At 46.6% G+C, this 19,974-nt stretch overlaps 1 protein-coding gene across 1 annotated transcript in view; it reads right to left on the bottom strand.

The window, feature by feature from the left end:
* The window catches only part of PLCG1 (phospholipase C gamma 1), a 131,865-nt gene that overhangs the window by 53,297 nt on the left and 58,594 nt on the right, over positions 1 to 19,974 (bottom strand). Inside the window, exons 2-5 of the mRNA XM_075349861.1 lie at positions 15,041 to 15,193; positions 14,686 to 14,779; positions 9,659 to 9,706; positions 4,131 to 4,215 (exon numbers count right to left, since the gene is read on the bottom strand). Of these exons, the coding sequence (XP_075205976.1) occupies positions 4,131 to 4,215; positions 9,659 to 9,706; positions 14,686 to 14,779; positions 15,041 to 15,193 (380 nt within the window). The remainder of the gene's footprint in view (positions 1 to 4,130; positions 4,216 to 9,658; positions 9,707 to 14,685; positions 14,780 to 15,040; positions 15,194 to 19,974) is intronic.

The following is a 19,974-nucleotide window of genomic DNA, read 5'->3' as shown; positions in this document are numbered from 1 at the left end:
ACTTCATGAAAACCTGGAGAATGCTACTGCTAATATGGTACATAATGGGAATCATCATGGTGTACTTACGTGCACATTGCTAAGGTATAAAGTAAGTGGGTGGACCTCTTTCCCAGAGCTCATATTTTCAGCAGTGGCAGTGAGGAGATAAAACAACAGAGGTATAGTGGGTAGGGGTTTTTAGTGTCCATTAAAGGAAACCTGTCGCCAGATTTATCCCCTATAAGCTGAGGCCACCACCAGTAAGCCCTTATATACAGCCTTGTAATGGATGCGCCACTTCAAGAGCAACTGCAGGCTGCTATTTTTAGGCTGGAAAGGGCCAAATAACGATGGTCTTCCCACCCTAAAAATATAAGCCCCCAGTTATCTCCTGTACTTTGGCTGATTTTAAAAAAATGGGGGGACCCCACATTTTTCATTTAATAAATGAAATAATTTAAAAAAAACAAAACAAAACATGGGATCCCCTCAATTTTTCATACCCAGCCAAAAGTACAGCAAATAGCTGTACTACAACACTGTATATAAGGGGAAAACACAGCTCATAAAGGGAAAACCTGGTGACAGATTCCCTTTAAGTGCACACTTATTTTCCAAGTTCATGGTTAGTACCAAACGTCTGGCTTTATCTTCTATACCAAAGGTTCAAAGGGGACAGGATCTCAGCACATGGCTGGATTACTGAGGAAAGGATAAAGCGATGATGTGTAAAATGGTGGTCGTGTTCCTACCCACCAAGACCTCAAATGTGTTCTCAAATATAATATATGTGATAAGATATAAAGTAAAGTTATGTAGGAAAGTAATGTTAAGTGTAATGTATAGATGTAGCAATGCTGGTACAGATATAAGGCTTACAGCATAGGATGTTGGTAAAATAGGATGCTCGGCAACTGACTGCAGGGCAAGTGACAGCCGATGGGATTAGCTAGTTCTGAAGGAGAGGCAGGCTCCATCGAAAGAGTTCAGTTAAGGAACGACCAGAGTTGAGTGCAGACGTACGAGTCCGTTGGGTCATTTTGGTCGCACTCTTTGGATGACTCGTGGTGGCTGCGACATTGAGACCGAACAAGAGCAGTGTGAGAAAACATATGGACACACGGAGGGTGGTTGTAACCTAGATTAAGAACCAGTACAAAATCTAGGGCAGGCTGAAAGCTGTAGCCTCCTTTGTGGCTAGGGACTGGAGTTGTAAGCGAAACGATTATGTTGTCCAAATTTGTGCCAAATCCAAGTGTTACTACTCTCTGCTGCTGGAGGATGTGGACCCACACAGGGACTAGAATGACAAGAATGGCTCTATTGTGCTAGGCCAGGCTGTGGCAGGAGAACTGGGAACATCCACACAAACAGCAGCTGAGGTGAACTTGGAGGAAATGTGTCTGTTGAAGCTTGATACTAATGAAATGGCCGTTAGAATGTGTGCACGCTACTTCTCGTGCAAAGTTGGCATACAAAAACTGTATAATAAAGAACTGTTATTTAATAATAGCCATCAGCCTCTGACACAGTTTCCTCCATGATCCGGTCCTGGCCTGCCCAAAACAAGGGCGAGAAGTGGCCTCCTGAAAAGGTATGAACAGCACCAGACTTATCCATGCACCTAGCCAGGACCACAACACTTTTCATGTGAAGTGGGGCCAGGGTGCCTACTGAAGGGAATCCCTCACCAGCGACTACCACCCCATGCCCATGCTTTACAAGAGCATGTAAAAATAGAAAAAACAGGGTGCGCTCCTGTGTGAACCTGTTAAAAATAGTGAGCATAAATTAAATTCGAGGTACTACTCACCCTGAAGGTTGTGCACCCCTGCACAACTACAGTGATCGCCTGGACTCAAACTGGCACACAGAAGGATCTGCAGCTGCTGGTGGAGCAGGGTCTCCAAGTGTGGCAGTGATGGTGTTCATCCGTTCCTCCTCAGGCTGCTGTAGTCGGGTGAGTAACAATAGATGCGGTCAGGAGACTGGCCGGGCAGTGAAGCTGGTGTACTTGCAATAAGTCACCTGCTATGATGGAGGTGGATAGATCCTTCCTGGTCTGCTGCTGCTGCACCATACACCTTCTCAATTGCAAAAATGCTAAGAGATAGACATTAGTAGGTAAAAGAGAAGGCGGTGTATAACAGGGCACTGAAGACCATAAATGAAGGATTAATACATTATTTTATTGCACTATGCGTTTTAAGAAGAGCACCTGAGGAAGAGGACAGCACAGTCCTTGAAATGCGGAGCGCAATACAAAAAATTATTACTCCTTCATTTATGGTCTGCAGCGCCCTGTTATAAACTGCATTCTCTTTTACCTACAAGACTTTACAAGTGGCATAGTAGGCAGGATCGAGCCTTACTTCAGGAAAACCAGCATGAAGCTTGATCCATAGTGAAAACTGCAACCATTCAACGCTTGAAGATCATGCCGGGCATAGGCACAACGATGGCACAGGTCTAAAAGCAGACCCTGCCCATCGTGGGGTGAAATGGAGAGAAAGTGTGACAAGGTCTATATAGCCCTCCAAAGGCTATGCCTGCAGAAAGACAAACTGTGCATGGAGATGCTGGCCCATGCTGAACAGTGCCCAACCTTGGGGGTACAGCGGAAGAGGAAACCCTGCTTGTCACAGCAAGCTGATGGAGAATGGGCGGTGGCTCTGAAGAAAATAGCAGCGGAGCTGGAAGCTGCTCCACCCTAGAAGAGACTGAGCAGGGCAGCAAAATGCCTGCAACAGAGCGGGACGGCCCCAATGCTGGTGAGCGTGCAGTAGAAGATTGTGTATTCTCTGAGAAAGATGCGGCCAGGCAGTTTGATTGAGCCAGAGGTCTGGGATCTGGAGCCCAAAGTTGGAGTAGTTAGAGGCCAAGTGATGAGGCCAAGTGATTATGAGGCTCCTGGACCTCCAGAGAGGGTTATGGCTTCATTCAGGGAAAGAAATTAGGACAACTGGGTCTGAGAGTGGCTGCAGTATAAAGTATGGTGGTCGGAAGTGAGGAATCTATGTTGTAAAGCCTTTGTTGTGCTCGTTGCACTAGAAAAAAAAAGACCCAGCATGAAACGGGACTCCTTTGTTTTTGGTTAAGAACAGCAGAAATTTTTTTTGTTTTCCCACGTTTTGCTGTGAGCAACCCCCCTGCTGGATTTAGGGACTGTAAACTGTGAGTGAGTAGTACATGCTTAATTTGGACTTTACCTTACCCAGTGCATGGACTCTGTCCCTATCACCCCCATGGACACAACTAGCCTATGATATGGGCACTGCCCGGTCCACTCTGGACTCTGCCCCTATTAACTCTGACCCACCCCTCATGGCCAAATGGTAAGGGAGGGTAGAGTGGAAGCCGGTCACTCTTCTCAGGTCAAGGAAAGGTGGACTGTTGAGGGGAAGGGGAGGAGAGGAAATGGATGACCTGATGTGCCTGCAGGGTTCATGGTGTGAGGTGTTGCCTCTTTTATAAGGAAGGACTCCGACATGGGACTTTTGGGCTGTTGTCAAACGTTTAAAAGGACTGTAAACTAATCTTGTGCTAAATGGCAGAGCTCGACTATGACCAACCTTTTTAAAGGAACTTGGACACTGGTCCCAACTTGGTGGAACCACGGTTGTACCTATCCGAAAGAGAGGAGGCGCCCCCCCCCCCTTGAGTATCCGGAATGGATAGTGTAATTTTAAGTGTTTATGCATGCCTGGTGTTTGGTGTCTTGCAGGTCCAGACATGGTAAGGGTCAGCCATGTTCAAGAGTGAGTTCCGACCCCTGAAGGCACCAAATGTTTTCTTAAATATATAGATGTGATTAAAAATAAATTAATGTTATGTAGAAAAGTGATGTAAAGTATAGGAATGCATAGAATTTAGTGTAATGTAGGAAGACACCCACCAAATGTCCAATCTGCTTTTCCTAGCTGGCTGCAAGGGGGCCATAAGTCAATGGGCCGCCATACGACTCCAGAAAAACACTCAGAAGAGTGGTTTGGAAATAGAGTGGCATGGTGCCATCTTTGTGACACAGCAGCTGAACTTGAACAAAAGTGGTACATCCAAACAATTTGTTCCAATTGTATATGATGAGACAACCCTGTTACGAATGGTTTGTAAGTCTCTATACAGTCTCACTTATAATATATACTTACAATAAGACGATCACGTAGGAACCTCATGTTGGGAACTCTATAGTTGACCTGGGACAACATACTCTTCAGATCTTTTACAGAGATCCTAATAGAATAAAGAAAACATTAATTGTATCCACTGCAGTGTAGTCAAGTGGTTTAGTCACTGTAAGACTTTAACCTACTTAGATATCAGATGTGGAGAATTTATGTAAGGAAATGAGGACAATAGGAAGAGAAAAAAAACATGTACGGAGGAGCCAGCCTGGCATCAATAATAATACTATGAACTTTACAGACTACGCATTCTAAAGCTGCGAATGTAAACATGAGCTCACAAAATAGTGAGAGCGCCGATGGGAACTACCAGATTGTAGGGGAAGGACACAACTCTCCCTACTTTGTAAGAAAAATCAGACCAGAAGGTTAAACAATATACAGTTGAAACCAGAAGTTTACATATCTAAAAAGACACATATGTTTTCTCACTATCTGACAGGAAATCAGAATAAACCTTTCCTGTTTTAGGTCAATTAGAATTACCAAAATTATTTATATTTGCCAAAGGCCAGAATAACAAGACAATGTTTTAAGGCATTTTTTACTACTTTCTGGAAAGTCAAAAGTTTACATATATTTCATTAGTCTTTGTACCATTGATCTTTTAAACTATATGACTTGGGTGAAACATTTTGGATATCCTTTTACAAGCTTCTCACAATAGTTGGTAGGAATTTGGGCCCATTCCTGGTGTAGCATGTTTATAGGTTGCCTTGCTCGCACCTGCCTATTCAGCTTTGCCCATAAATTTTCATTAGGATTGTGATCAGGGCTTTATCATGGTCACTCCAAAACACTGACATTGTTATCCTTAAGCCACTTTGTAACCAGTTTGGCAGTATGCTTCGGGTCATTGTCCATTTGGAAGTCCCATTTCCGCCCAACTGATGTCTTCATATGTTGCTTCAGTTTTGCCACAATCTTCTTTCCTCATGATGCCATCTATTTTGTGATGTGCACCAGTCCCTCCTGCAGCAAAACAACCCCCCAACATGATGCTGCCACCCCTGTGTTCCACAGTTGGAACGGTGTTCTTAGACTTCAAAGCTTCTCCCTTTTTCCTCCAAATGTAACAATGGTCATTATGGCCAAACAGTTCAATTTAAGTTTTGTCAGACCACAGGACATGGCTCCAAAAATTAAGGTCTTTGTTCCTGTGTGCATTTGCAAACATTAATCTTGCTTTTTAATGTTTCTTTTGGAGTAATGGATTCTTCCTAGTAGTGTCCTTTCAGCCCATGTTGATACAGTACTCGTTTCACTGTGGATAATGACACAATCTTACCAGCTTCCTTGAGCATTTTCACATGGTCTTTTGCTTTTGTTCTTGGGTTGATATGCACATGTCTGACCACAGCACATTCATCTCTGGTACACAGAACCCGTCTACTTCCCGAGTGGTATGATGGCTGGACATTCCCATCTTGTTTGTACTTGCGTATAATTGTTTGTACAGATGAACGAGGCACCTTCAGGTATCTGGAAATTGCACCCAAGGATGTGCAAGTCCAAAATTCTCTTCCTGAGATCTTGGCTGATTTCTTTTGACCTTCCCATGATGTTACACAATGAAGCAGTGTGTTTCAGGTGTACATTAAAATACATCAACAGGTGTGTCTCTATCTCAGATGTTGCCAATAAATCATCATATGGGCTGTCCCATATTGTTTAATGGCATAGTACTCTTAAGAGTATGTAAACTTTTGACTTTGCAGAAAGTAATAAAAATGCCTATAAACATTTTCTCTCTCTCTTTAGATAATGTATGCAAACGTCTGGTTTCAACTGTAATTCTAGGTACATGGGGAAAACAGTTTGGTCTACAAAGTCTTTGTAATCCTAGACCTTTGGTCTACCCCAAGTATTCTGCTCTCTAGTGGGTACACATCCCATATTTTTCTGGAGGAACACATTTCTTTTAAAGGCAATGTCCATCTTCACAACAATTTTTAAAGCGCTCCAGTGTTAAGCAACTTTACATATAATCTAAAGTAAAACTGTGTTGCTATTTTTTGTGCATACAGCTCTGTAGATTTGTGTGTCTCCATGGTAAGCTACAAACAAACTGACTAATCCAACCATGTAGTCTCTGCATTCCTTTTATTGTTAAAAAGGGGTTGTCCACTACTAGGAAATCCCTTTTGATTCCACATTTTTCTTCCAGGGGAAAAAAAAAAAAAAAAGCCTGCAGACATGGTTCTAGCAATGCCATGGTTCCCATTCTCGGAGCTCACGTGACGTTGTGATGATTCTCTAGCATTGCATATAATCAGCAATGGCTTCTGTCTCCCGCCTTCAGACAAACGAGTTAATCAACAGAAAGTGAGAACTGCGCCTACCGCTCACTTCCTGTTGATTGCTCCTGTGTCTGAAGGCGGGGAGACAGAAGCAGGCGCTGATTGGATGCAGGGCTAGCGTGACATCACAACGTCATGTGAGCCTCGGCACTCAAACCAAGCTGCCGCAGAGGTGAGTAAAGGCTTTTTTATTTTACCTGGGGGAAACTTGTAGAATCAGAAGGGGTTGTCCTAGTAGTGAACAGCCACTTTTACCTCCTTCAGCACCTGGTGATTTTCCATTTTTTTTCCTTTCCTCCTTCCAAGAGCCATAACTTTTTATTTTTCTGTCAATGTAGCCATGAAGCCTTTTTGTTTGTTTTTTTTTGTGGGATGAGTTGCAATTCTGAATTACATCATTCATTCTGCCACATTTTATTGGAAAAGGGGAAAAAAAAAAAAAAGAAAACAAAAAAATTTCGGCCAAGTATTGATTTCTAAATAACAAAAAAACAAACAAAAAACAGTTCGGGTTCGGAGTATGGGTGCTATACGTATGCTGGCCACTCACGTGAGCATCGCTGTGCTCAGGTACGCTCAGTGTGAACCACATGTAGTGTTTGAACGGTTTGCACTGGGGGCAACAACAGCGTGATTGGATGTAGTGTGCAACAATAAAGCCAAAAAATGGAAAAGCCAGGCCCACCCTCTCCCAGAGGTATTCTGCTTATGGCTGGCTGTATGTGGGTGGAGAGCCGAATTACCAAGGAGACTTGAATTGTCAAACCCTAACCCGTGGAGGTTCGGTTCAGCTGCACCTGCCGAACTGAACTTCTAAGGGTTCACTCATCTCTAAAGACAACCCATCGGCGCCCCGTGATTGCGTCACGGGGCTGCCGTTGGTGGGAAATGGAGGGATCCCCTCTATCATGTGTTAGATCGCGCTGTCAGAGTTTGACAGCACAATCTAACTAGTTAACAGAAGCGGGTGGATCGCCGATCCTTCTACGCCTGTTAGCTGCACATCTGCTGATCACATCAGCATACATGCCCGTGGAATAATGCAGGCTCACCTCACAAGCACGCATTAAACGGATAAATACGACTTTGGACGTATATGTACGTCCAAAGTCGTACAGGTGTTAAGGCCTCAGTCACACGCACGTGTGGCACCCATTTTTTTTTCTTCATAGAAACAGCACGTATCCATAAGGCTATTCACTTGTACTTGTTTTTACACTAACCGTGTGTCTGTGCAAAGCACATGGAGACAAGTATGTTTTTCGCACGACAAAAGGGTCTGTGAAAAACACGTAAAGCAATAGGGGATGCCATTTGTGTGCTGCCCATGTGATGTATGTGTTTAACATTGAAAAGTGTTAGCATTTATTTATTCATCCAGGAAAAACACTGATGAAACACGGATGGTAAAAACGGACGTCACACTAATGTAAAACACTGAATGAAACCAGTACCATTGTTTTACATACGTGTTAAATACGGACGTGTGAATGAGGCTCAAAGAAGTCAGATTCATAGAGGAGAACCAAAAACGCATATAATCTCACCTAAACCGGTCGCTGGGGTGGATGTGGCTCTGATGGGCATCTTCGTCCTGTGGTGCCAGTGGCTCCTCTTTCGGCCATCTTCATCCTCCTTCTGAAGCCGTAGTGCATGACGCGTCTACGTCATACACACTCGCCGGTCCCGCGCATGCACAGTACAATACTTTGATCTGCCCTGCTCAGGACCTGAATACCGACGAGTGTGTATGACGTTGCACGAGTCAAGCACCGCGGCTTCAGAAGGACGACAGAGGCAGCGACAAAGATGGCCGAAAGAGGCAGTGTCGGCACCGGAGGACGAAGACGCCCATCTGAGTCACATCCACCGCAGTGCGACCGTTAGGCGAGTATTATAAAGTGTTTTTTATGTTCTACACAGCGGCCTGAGTTCTTATATACAGCATGTTAGACTACTGTATATAAGAGCCTACTGGTGGTGGCCGCAGCTTATAAGGCAAAAAACTGGTGACAGGTTCCCTTTAATAGTAGTGTGTTACCAAGACGCATAGGTCTTCAAAGGGACAGACAGAAAAGGCTTAATCGAGACAGTTCTCATGAATGGTTAATTATGGGTTAACTGAAGCCAAAAATAACAATTCCTGCCATGTACATAGCCTTTAGTAGTGACCCCGATTGGCCTATAGCTATTGTTTGCTATATATTCCACAGCAGCTTGTGTTTTATCTCATTTTCATCTTGTTACACCAAAACATGGGTGGATTCCGACAAGTCAAGAGACATCTGGTTCAGTGTCACCACACATCTGGATTTTGGTCTTTTATCAGTCTGTGGCATCATTACTGACTGTAATCAATTGCTTATGTTCTGAAAATGAGCTCCGAGTCTGAAAACATTTTCCACCCACAATTCTACCATGTAAATGCATTTCCATGAAAGAACTGATGATCATATATGTAAAAAAAAAATAAAAAAGTTAGAGAAGCAGACAAATATATTATGCTAGATTTTCTTAAAGTTGTGCAGATTTTGCAAAAGTGACAATACTAATAGGAATAGTTTTTTGAAAACCAATACTAAAAGGATAACTGACATGGCTGCACTTTCTGTTGTCAATATATCAAAATGGCAAAAAACAAAAATGTCATAATATAAATTCAAACTCTTACGTCTGATTTCGTAATATACACACTGTTTTAGGCTATGACCAAAAATCCTCAGACATTTGTCAATTTTCTCATACATAAAAAACACACCCCATTGTCCATAGTTTTATATCCGAATTCCATCAATGTTTGGTCCATGTCTCAGTTTTTACTATCAGTGAGTTTTACGGATTAAGAAATAAATTACAAAGCTAATCACGGACAGTGCACGGGCTATACACAGATGCCAACAGCGTACTCTCCGCAATTTCCATGGAGCCATTGAGTTGCATGGGCAATTTTGATCCATGACTCAGATCATAAATGAACATTTTGAAAAATTATTTTTTGCAAACCACTTGGTCTGCAAAAATACAAGGACAGGTGGAAAAACTCCATAGACAACAATGGGTATGTGTTGAATCTGCAAAAAACAGCTACACGATGCATGGCTTCCTGAATGAGGCCTAATGTATGTCAAAACAGTAGTTTATTATGCATGGACAAATGCCCCACAGTTTTCTAGTGTACAACACGATACTTACTTGTCCTCGCGATTTCTATCTAAAGAGTAGAACTGCTTCCGTAGCCACCTATGATGCCAAAAAAAAAAAAAAAAAAAAAAAAAAAAAAGAAGAAGAGAAACCCTGTTAGAGAAAACAAAAAGCAAAAAAAAAAAAAAAAAAAATTCCCACAAACTGCACACTGCCACAGTAATACAATGTGGCCAAGTTCCTCTTAAACCCAAGATTTCCACACACTGTTAAAGGATAATGAGCCAAAAATAGTTAGAGGCAGGTTGCATAGCTGGCCACTGAGGGAAGAAAGGAACAATATGGATCTCTCCGACCACAATCCTAGAATGAATTAGAAGTTGCCCCTACACCATCAATAATAGTCGGCCCTTCAGCCGACAGCTGTTCCTCTTGCAGGCACATGCACGCTTAGCCTGTCTGAGCAGCACGTTCTCAATAAGCAGAAGGGAAGTAGGCAGATGTCAGATGCTGGAGGTGGCTCGTCTCTCAGGAAACCATAAGGATCGGGTCAATCCTTTGATCCCTGACATCTGTCCTTACTACGGTATATGACTAAAAAAAGACAGGAGGTCCCTTATACATATAAGACAGTCAGTGGGTTTGGCTAACTTTTCTCCTATATGTATGATCTTTCTTACTGCTGACAGAGCTACGCTACCATGTATTAACACAAACACGCAAGCATATCTGTGTATGCTTGGAGGATCCTAGGGCAGAAAATATAGATACCATATTTTTCACTTTATAAAGATGCACCAGATTATAAGACGCACCCCAAATTTAGACAAAAAAAAAAAAAAAGGTAAAATAAAAATGGGGTCCGTCTTCTACTCTGGTGTTTTCTTACAGCAGTGGTTGTGAGCCAGAGGTTGTGCTGGCAGGCATGGCGGCGGCAGCCGCAGCGTCGGCAGCTGTGGCGGCGGGTGAGTCGTGCAGCAGGCCGGTGCGGTGAGTGTCCGCAGTCCCGGCTCTCATCCAAGAGCTCCATCTGCGCACAAGCCCGCTCTCGGCGCCATCATTTGAAACTGGGACCGCGGACAAAGTGGGTAACCTGCTGCACAGCCGCCCGCACGGAGTGGCAGCCAGCAGGCAGCCCCGCACACCCTGCGTGCAAGCAGCCGGGTGCCTGTGGCTGCGTGCGGGCGGCAGCCGGGTGCCTGTGGCTGCGTGCGGGCGGCAGCCGGGTGCCTGTCAGTGCAGGAGGCAGCCGGGTGCCTGTCAGTGCAGGAGGCAGCCGGGTGCCTGTCAGTGCAGGAGGCAGCCGGGTGCCTGTCAGTGCAGGAGGCAGCCGGGTGCCTGTCAGTGCAGGAGGCAGCCGGGTGCCTGTCAGTGCAGGAGGCAGCCGGGTGCCTGTCAGTGCCGGCTGCCTCCTGCACACAGGCACCTGGCTGCCGCCCGCCTCCCGCACACAGGCACCTGGCTGCCTCCCGCACACAGGCACCTGGCTGCCGCCCGCCTCCCGCACACAGGCACCTGGCTGCCGCCCGCCTCCCGCACACAGGCACCTGGCTGCCGCCCGCCTCCCGCACACAGGCACCTGGCTGCCGCCCGCCTCTCGCACACAGGCACCTGGCTGCCGCCCGCCTCCCGCACACAGGCACCTGGCTGCCGCCCACCTCCCGCACACAGGCACCTGGCTGCCACCCACCTCCCGCACACAGGCACCTGGATGCCGCCCGCCTCCCGCACACAGGCACCTGGCTGCCGCCCGCCTCCCGCACACAGGCACCTGGCTGCCGCCCGCCTCCTGCACACAGGCACCTGGCTGCCACCCACCTCCCGCACACAGGCACCTGGATGCTGCCCACCTCCCGCACACAGGCACCTGGATGCTGCCCACCTCCCGCACACAGGCACCTGGCTGCCGCCCGCCTCCCGCACACAGGCACCTGGCTGCCGCCCGCCTCCCGCACACAGGCACCTGGCTGCCACCCACCTCCCGCACACAGGCACCTGACTGCCGCCCGCCTCCCGCACACAGGCACCTGGATGCCGCCCGCCTCCCGCACACAGGCACCTGGCTGCCGCCCGCCTCCCGCACACAGGCACCTGGCTGCCGCCCGCCTCCTGCACACAGGCACCTGGCTGCCGCCCACCTCCCGCACACTGGCACCTGGATGCTGCCCACCTCCCGCACACAGGCACCTGGCTGCCGCCCGCCTCCCGCACACAGGCACCTGGCTGCCGCCCGCCTCCCGCACACAGGCACCTGGCTGCCGCCCGCCTCCCGCACACAGGCACCTGGCTGCCGCCCGCCTCCCGCACACAGGCACCTGGCTTCCGCCCGCCTCCTGCACACAGGCACCCGGCTGCCGCCCGCACGCAGGCACAGGCATCCGACTGCCGCCCGCACGCAGGCAGGCACAGGCACCCGATTGCCACCTACACGCAAGCACAGGTACCTGGCCGCTTGCACGCAGCCACAGGCATCCGGCCGCCCGATCGCCGCACAGACAGGACCTCCAGGTAAAGCTATATTCGGATTTTAAGACGCACCCCTCATTTTGCTCCCAAATGTTTGGGAGGAAAAGTGCGTCTTACAATCCGAAAAATACAGTAAATCCTCAAACTGGCTCTTTGGATAAATTTTGCTAAAGAGCGGTCTGTCAATCTCTATGATGATATGGCTAGGTGTTTACTTCTGCAATTTATTTTATTGTATGCACTTGTCCGTATGTAATTTCTTGCATTTTCCTTATGCTACTGTGCTAACAATACTGATCAAAAGTACAAGATGGCGATTCAATCTCATCAAGCTGGTAATCATTAGAGACATAATGAAGGGGGCAGATATTGTCATGCAAATGCCCATATATTTTCCTAGAACATAAAGCTGGTGTCACACACAGCGACAACGACGTCGCTGCTACGTCACCATTTTCTGTGACGTTGCAGCGACGTCCCGTCGCTGTCGCTGTGTGTGACATCCAGCAACGACCTGGCCCCTGCTGTGAGGTCGCCGGTCGTTGCTGAATGTCCAGCTTCATTTTTTGGTCGTCACTCTCCCGCTGTGACACACACATCGCTGTGTGTGACAGCGAGAGAGCGACGAAATGAAGCGAGCAGGGAGCAGGAGCCGGCGTCTGGCAGCTGCGGTAAGCTGTAACCAGCGTAAACATCGGGTAACCAAGGGAAGACCTTTCCCTGGTTACCTGATATTTACCTTCGTTACCAGCCTCCGCCCTTGCTGCCAGCGCCGGCTCCTGCTCTGTGCACATGTAGCTGCAGTACGCATCGGGTAATTAACCCGATGTATACTGTAGCAAGGAGAGCAAGGAGCCAGCGCTAAGCAGTGTGCGCGGCTCCCTGCTCTCTGCACTGTGACATGTAGCTGCAGTACACATCGGGTTAATTAACCCGATGTATACTGTAGCAAGGAGAGCAAGGAGCCAGCGCTAAGCAGTGTGCGCGGCTCCCTGCTCTCTGCACTGTGACATTTAGCTGCAGTACACATCGGGTTAATTAACCCGATGTATACTGTAGCAAGGAGAGCAAGGAGCCAGCGCTAAGCAGTGTGCACGGCTCCCTGCTCTCTGCACTGTGACATTTAGCTGCAGTACACATCGGGTTAATTAACCCGATGTATACTGTAGCAAGGAGAGCAAGGAGTCAGCGCTAAGCAGTGTGCGCGGCTCCCTGCTCTCTGCACTGTGACATGTAGCTGCAGTGCACATCGGGTTAATTAACCCGATGTGTACTGTACCTAGGAGAGCAAGGAGCCAGCGCTAAGCGCGGCTCCCTGCTCTCTGCACATGTAGCGACGTTATGATCGCTGCTGCGTCGCTGTGTTTGACAGCTATGCAGCGATCATAACAGCGACTTACAAGGTCGCTGTTACGACACAGAAAATGGTGACGTAACAGCGACGTCGTTGTCGCTGTCGCTTAGTGTGAACCCAGCTTAAGAGGACAGTTCATTTTAGGATAAATAGACTATTATAATACAGGTCAGATATAAAAGGTGACCAAGGGCAGAAGGAATATCACCATAGAAAACTGTGTAGAGCCTTCTAATCCACACAGCCCATAGCAGCCTGGAGCTCTCCTGGCACAGTTAGCTATACATTTTAGACACTTGTTAGCCAACAGCCAAATTCTTAGCAATCTTTTTCACATGCTTTACTACCATAGTATAGTTATAACCCATGGGATCAACCACAATAACGGTTATTGTGGTTGATCCCATGGGTTATAAGTGTTAACCATTTTGTGCGGTCTGTGATGTATGTGATCCATGTGATCCTTTTGGACTTTTGTTGATTCTAGTGCCGTAGTATAGTGTAGCAAACATTGGCAGCAGCAGCTTTTCTGACAAACAAAGGAATGGCCATGTGGAAATCCCACCCTGCAACGTTGGCCATGTGGAAATCCCACCCTGCAACGTTGGCCATGTGGAAATCCCACCCTGCAACGTTGGCCATGTGGAAATCCCACCCTGCAACGTTGGCCATGTGGAAATCCCACCCTGCAACGTTGGCCATGTGGAAATCCAACCCTGCAACGTTGGCCATGTGGAAATCCAACCCTGCAACGTTGGCCATGTGGAAATCCAACCCTGCAACGTTGGCCATGTGGAAATCCAACCCTGCAACGTTGGCCATGTGGAAATCCAACCCTGCAACGTTGGCCATGTGGAGATCCAACCCTGCAACGTTGGCCATGTGGAAATCCAACCCTGCAACGTTGGCCATGTGGAAATCCAACCCTGCAACGTTGGCCATGTGGAAATCCAACCCTGCAACGTTGGCCATGTGGAAATCCAACCCTGCAACGTTGGCCATGTGGAAATCCAACCCTGCAACGTTGGCCATGTGGAAATCCAACCCTGCAACGTTGGCCATGTGGAAATCCAACCCTGCAACGTTGGCCATGTGGAAATCCAACCCTGCAATGTTGGCCATTTGGAAATCCAACCCTGCAACGTTGGCCATTTGGAAATCCAACCCTGCAACGTTGGCCATTTGCTGACTGCCAGGAGGAGGACCCCATACATTAGATCATTGGTGGACAGGCTAAAAAGATAACCCCCTTTACTACCTCTCTATTTGCAGTGGTGTGGGAGCCTGAAGAGTGTCTTGGAGCAACCAGTTTAACCCTTTTATCCACATATTCACTTCTTCCTCAGATGTTGCTGCAGGACAAAAAAAAAAAAAAAAAAATGTAAAAATAACGTGAACATGCAAGGTTCGATATATCACCATCATAGAAAAAAAATTACAAAGTCAAGCACACTTTTTCGGGAAATGGTTTAGACCAAAAAAAAAAAAATCAATATTAATGAAGATGCATTATTAACCCGGCAGCACATTTATACGCCGGTGGTTAGTACGAATATAATAGGCAATCAGGGTTATTGAGGTGGAATTAAAGGTATCATATGGAGGCGACTTACCCTGCAGGCTCAAGGTCTTAAGCCTGAACTCCATTCCATAGAGAATGACAAAGCAGTGATCCGGTTCCAGGCGTACCGTAGCATCTTCCTGGTAACGATCAAAATCCCGAGAATTCTTTCCTTGACGAATTTCTTTTATCTCCCGGATGTCCACTGAGAAGAGAATTGGTACAGTATATGGATGAGCCATCAGATCCAGTATGAACATTGCACATCGGAATGTGCCATTCTTTAACCACCAGATTTTGCCTCTCATTAAATAAATATCTACAGCCTCAATCTGTTTAAAAATTAATTCTTGATTCCTCCTGTCCACAAGCATTTAATGTTTTTTTTCCCATCTTTTAGAACATTATCCACACTTGTTTGTATTACATATATCCAAGTTTTATTTACAATATATTGCTCCAGAACACAATGGAAGATAGAGTCAATGTGTCCCCAAATGTATGAAAAACGTTTTTAACAGAACTAATATCTAACATACACTCAGTATCCTATAAGTAGCCATATCAAATGACTTGTTTTCTCATCATGGAATTAAAGCTGGCCATACACGAGATGTGGTCATCTGAAAATACAGTCGATAGACAGTAAAGATGAGCAATTCGATTTGCGCTGCCTTGATTCAATGTTCAGGCCGGTCCTCCCTGGCAGTCGGGCTTCCCTTCTGCGCCCGGCATCCTGGTTAGTGCTTACTAGGTCCTGTGACAACTCTCAGCAGAACATTTAGGGTCCTTGTAAGAGCAAGCGGTGAACAGGATGCCGAGCTCAGAAATTAAGACCGAATGCCAGGAAGAATCTTTAGACTTTGGACCAGAGCAATGCCAAAGAGTTGCTCATCTCATCTCTCCTGATCTGTAAATAAGAGTTCTTGGGTCAGTTGAGCACTCATGCGTTTTCAACAGGTAGAGAGGAGAAAGCAGTTGGTTGAATGCTCATATAGCCAAGAGTTATCACTCCCAATTACCCCATACATATACCTGTTCAGCTCGGCTGAGTGCGCATGTGTTTTGAGAAGATTATGAGCAGAGCACTCTAGTTGTCTTGTTTACAAGTCTAACTGGATTTGAGATTTGTCCTGCCGTGGTGCTTGGCCACTGTGTAAATGTGACGCCCTGGACAACCCAGGTAGTCACAGATAGAGCCCCGCACAACATCAGTCCCCTCACTAGGTAACACCAGCCAACCACATAACACCCTAGACACCTCCCTCAGGGCTAGATGGACACACCAGGGGGCGGAGCCATGCGGTTGGGCATGCCCACCGAGGAGTTCAGAGAGCCTGAGGCAGGAAAAACACAGTTCAGTTTGGAGTCGAGTTGGAGAGTGCAGTGACGAGGTTAGGCCTGTGTGACAGGCCTGTGACAGACTGACAGGTGCCATGGTTGGACCCGGGCACCTTTGGCTAGGAGGCATACGGAGGCCTCTGCGTGCAGGAGCCGGAGAGACGGCTCGGTGGAACCGTGGTGGACCGGGACAGGGTAGTGGCCCGCCGGTACCGACCCAAGGAACCGACTCGTAAACCGGAGCACAAGAGAGGATACTCAGACCCTGAAACGAGGTCTAGAAACTACTGGACTGAGTTAATTAACGGATTGCGGTCTGGACTTTAGGTCCTTTCCCACCCAAAGTCCCTCATAGAAGACAACAGCCCAACGAGGGGGATAAAAAGCCACCGCCAAGGTTCAGAGATCCCACGGGCCAGCGTCTGCAGGCAAACGGGCTCTTCCGACATCCACAAGCCGGGGAGCGGACTCCTGACGCTGTAAGCGCAGGTAGTCCAACAACTCAAACAGGTGCAGAAGAAAGACAGAGACCACCAACCGGCTGGGGGAACCCGACTGCAGCCGGCTGCAGGCACCGACCACCATCATCTTGATTTACCAGAGACTCGAGTGTTTCATTCTAATAGTGAGTACACCAGTGCCCTCCGGCCGCCCATCTCCCTGCACCGCCAACGGGTCCCAGGGCCACCATCCCTGCCCATAGAGGGGTTAACAACTTGCTGCATACCATCTCCCCCAGGTCCCCCGTAACTGCAGAGGTGGTGTCTACCTTCACCACATCCCGTGGGTGGCGTCACGAACTTAAACCATGGCTCCAGCCGTACACCTATGTCCCCCAAACCGCCAACCCCTCTTTGGTCATAGTGACCGCAGGACCCCCGGGTCCAGAGACCCTCGAGCCACCCACTGAAGGTCCGGACCCGAGCGGCTCGGTTGCAGCCGAGCATGGGGCGGCACATAAATAAATGTATATCAGTAGCGGACCAAAACAGAATAGGGCCCTTGTTCAAGACCAATATATGGGCCCTTTGCAATCCAATGGCTCTTCATAATGCATACTTCCACCTGCATTGGAGGTGGTAGCTGCTCCCCTAAGCTCTTGGGCTCCTGTGCAGTAGCTCGGGTTGCACCAATACTATGTCCACCCATGATAGATTATTTTCTATTAAATATGTACAACAGTTCCCCATGTTCATTTCTGACACAAATGTGTGAAAATACGCTGGAGAGCATCACTTGATTCTGAAGTCAGATAACCATCTACGGAGCATAACAGAGAGAACAGCAAAAGTTCAGTTGCTAATTATAGTTTGGATATTCTTTAAGGCTGAAAAGTGGTTTGGTTAATAATGTAGTAAAATTCTTATAGTAAGGATAATACGTAACAGCTACAGAGAGAAGTGGGTGGAGGATCTTACAAGATAATGACAAGAAACCATAGTTGCCCAGTGACTTATTTCTGTGGTAAATGCTGATACACCGATATAATCAATCATTGTTGGACAAATTTCAGAAGGCCATGTAATTAGTATCAGTTGCCCCAACCTCACAACTGCTTACCTGTCCACATGCTAGGTGAGAAATGTCTGACAGGGACCTTAACTGTGGACAAGGTGCTATGTCCCCCTTTAAGAGAGTACATCACACACATGTAACATTCATTGTGTATATGATTGACAAAGATAAGCAATGGGCTGTATCTCAAGTCATAGACCATGATTGGGATGGCAACACTCATGAATGAAGACGTCATTAAACGGAGTAAACAGGAGCCCTCTAATTGCCGGAAAGCCACCAATTCCGAGAAAACATTTCTCCTCACCTATCTATAGGAAAAATTGTGACTGTGAGACAACACCTTTACTGCCCAAAAAGGGAACTACACATCAACCATCTTGCACAAATGGTCAACCACAATACTCTTAAAAGAAGCATTCAACTCTTAAAATTTGACTTGGATAGTGGTCAACAATGGTCATCTACTCAGGGAACGTCCTGATCAGAACTAGAATGGCATCAATGTCACACATCCAGGTCACAGTCTCTGCTAACTGTACTATGGAGGGAGGAGATAATCCTTACACGTGGGACATGAAATCTTAGCGATTAACAAGACCCCTCTACAGAAGCTCGATCCACCAGAATTTACTGCACACAAGTCAGACCAAGTCTGGGGGCACCAGATGAATGTGTAGGCCACTGACACGTTAGGTTGTTTGTTTTAGGGACACGCACAGTTCATAATTTGTTGTAGGCTATAAAAACATTAACTCATCGTTGCCCACAGATCTTGTTCCCAGAGTCAGTGGGACAGGATGCTCAGCTGCAATAAAAACCACATGCAGCATCTGTGCTTCCTGCCTGCCCGCATCCTGTGTCAGATGGGGTACTTCATCTGTCATCCTCTAGTTGTGCCCACTACTTCCCCAGATCACCTCCCATGCAAAAAGTATGCAGCTAGAATACACCTACTACAAATCCCATACCCTTATCACACAGTAAAATACGACAGAGGACTTCACGTTTGGTAGATTTTAAGTTACAGTTACTTTACTTCCACCCTGCTAACATTAAAATCAAGTACTTGGATCCCCAAACTTAATTTTGGGCTTGGGTTCGGCCTTCTGCAGGGATGACTTCCCATCCCCCCCACCCACCCAAAAGAAAAATTACAGTAGGGTATAACAACTATTTTTTTTTTTTTTTCGACATTTGGGCAATTTCAGAGCTTTCTGTTGGACATCTTTCAAAACAGATACAGGTGACAAAGGAAGTCAAATCCATGGAAAAACACGATGAAAATGCAAACTATTCATAGAGTTTAATCCAAAATCCCAGTGCAATAAAGGAACAGTGACAACCACTGAGACACTGCAATGCCACGTCTGCTACTACAGAGTGTACGAATAGCCGCATAGAAGATTCAAGAGAACTTTTCAAATAAGATTGGTCCCAATTTCACAATAAGTATTACATTTATCTTAGAACTGATGAGGCTAGTATACTTACTGTAAAGATCCAAGTCAAAGCTTATATAATGCTAATATTAGAAAGAGCATTTCAGGCCACCTAGAAATTGAGGGAGCCCATGAGTTTTTAATTTCTGCTCTCCTAGCATGAGTGACATCTGCAGCTTGTACTGAGCAGTGTGAGCTTTTATAGCAGCAGGGAAGAGGGTCACTGAGGCGGGGGGGGGGGGTAATACTTTAAAAAAATGATTATATAGCCATTCTGACTTAGATTTTCATAGCACACCAGCCTTATCAGATCTAGGAGATCTATTTAGAAATATATGCAGTGTTACAGAGAAATCTGAAATCCTCTTAATTTTATTTTAGTTTTTAAAAAGACTACGAAAAACCATTCTCTGCAGTGTCCAGGATATCTATTTAGCAGAAATGTAATTGGCCAAAGGCTACTATAAATTAAAAAAAAAAAGGGATAGATTTTCAGGCAAATATGTACTGAGATAACTTTGGCTTTAGATTAGATAATCCTCAGCTTCTGGCTGAGTCGGCTCAGGTGTGTGACTCTGGCTAAACTGCTAGAATAAGACATCTTAAGGGTATGTGCGCACGTTGCTTTTTACCTGCTTTTTACCTGCTTTTTTGCTGCTTTTTCTTCTGCGCTGTTTAATGCCAAAAT

Source organism: Anomaloglossus baeobatrachus, chromosome 5, assembly GCF_048569485.1.
Source record: "Anomaloglossus baeobatrachus isolate aAnoBae1 chromosome 5, aAnoBae1.hap1, whole genome shotgun sequence".
Lineage (NCBI taxonomy): Eukaryota > Metazoa > Chordata > Amphibia > Anura > Aromobatidae > Anomaloglossus > Anomaloglossus baeobatrachus.
The sequence above is the reverse complement of the archived record's forward strand: the minus strand, read 5'-3'. Positions and strand labels throughout refer to the sequence as shown.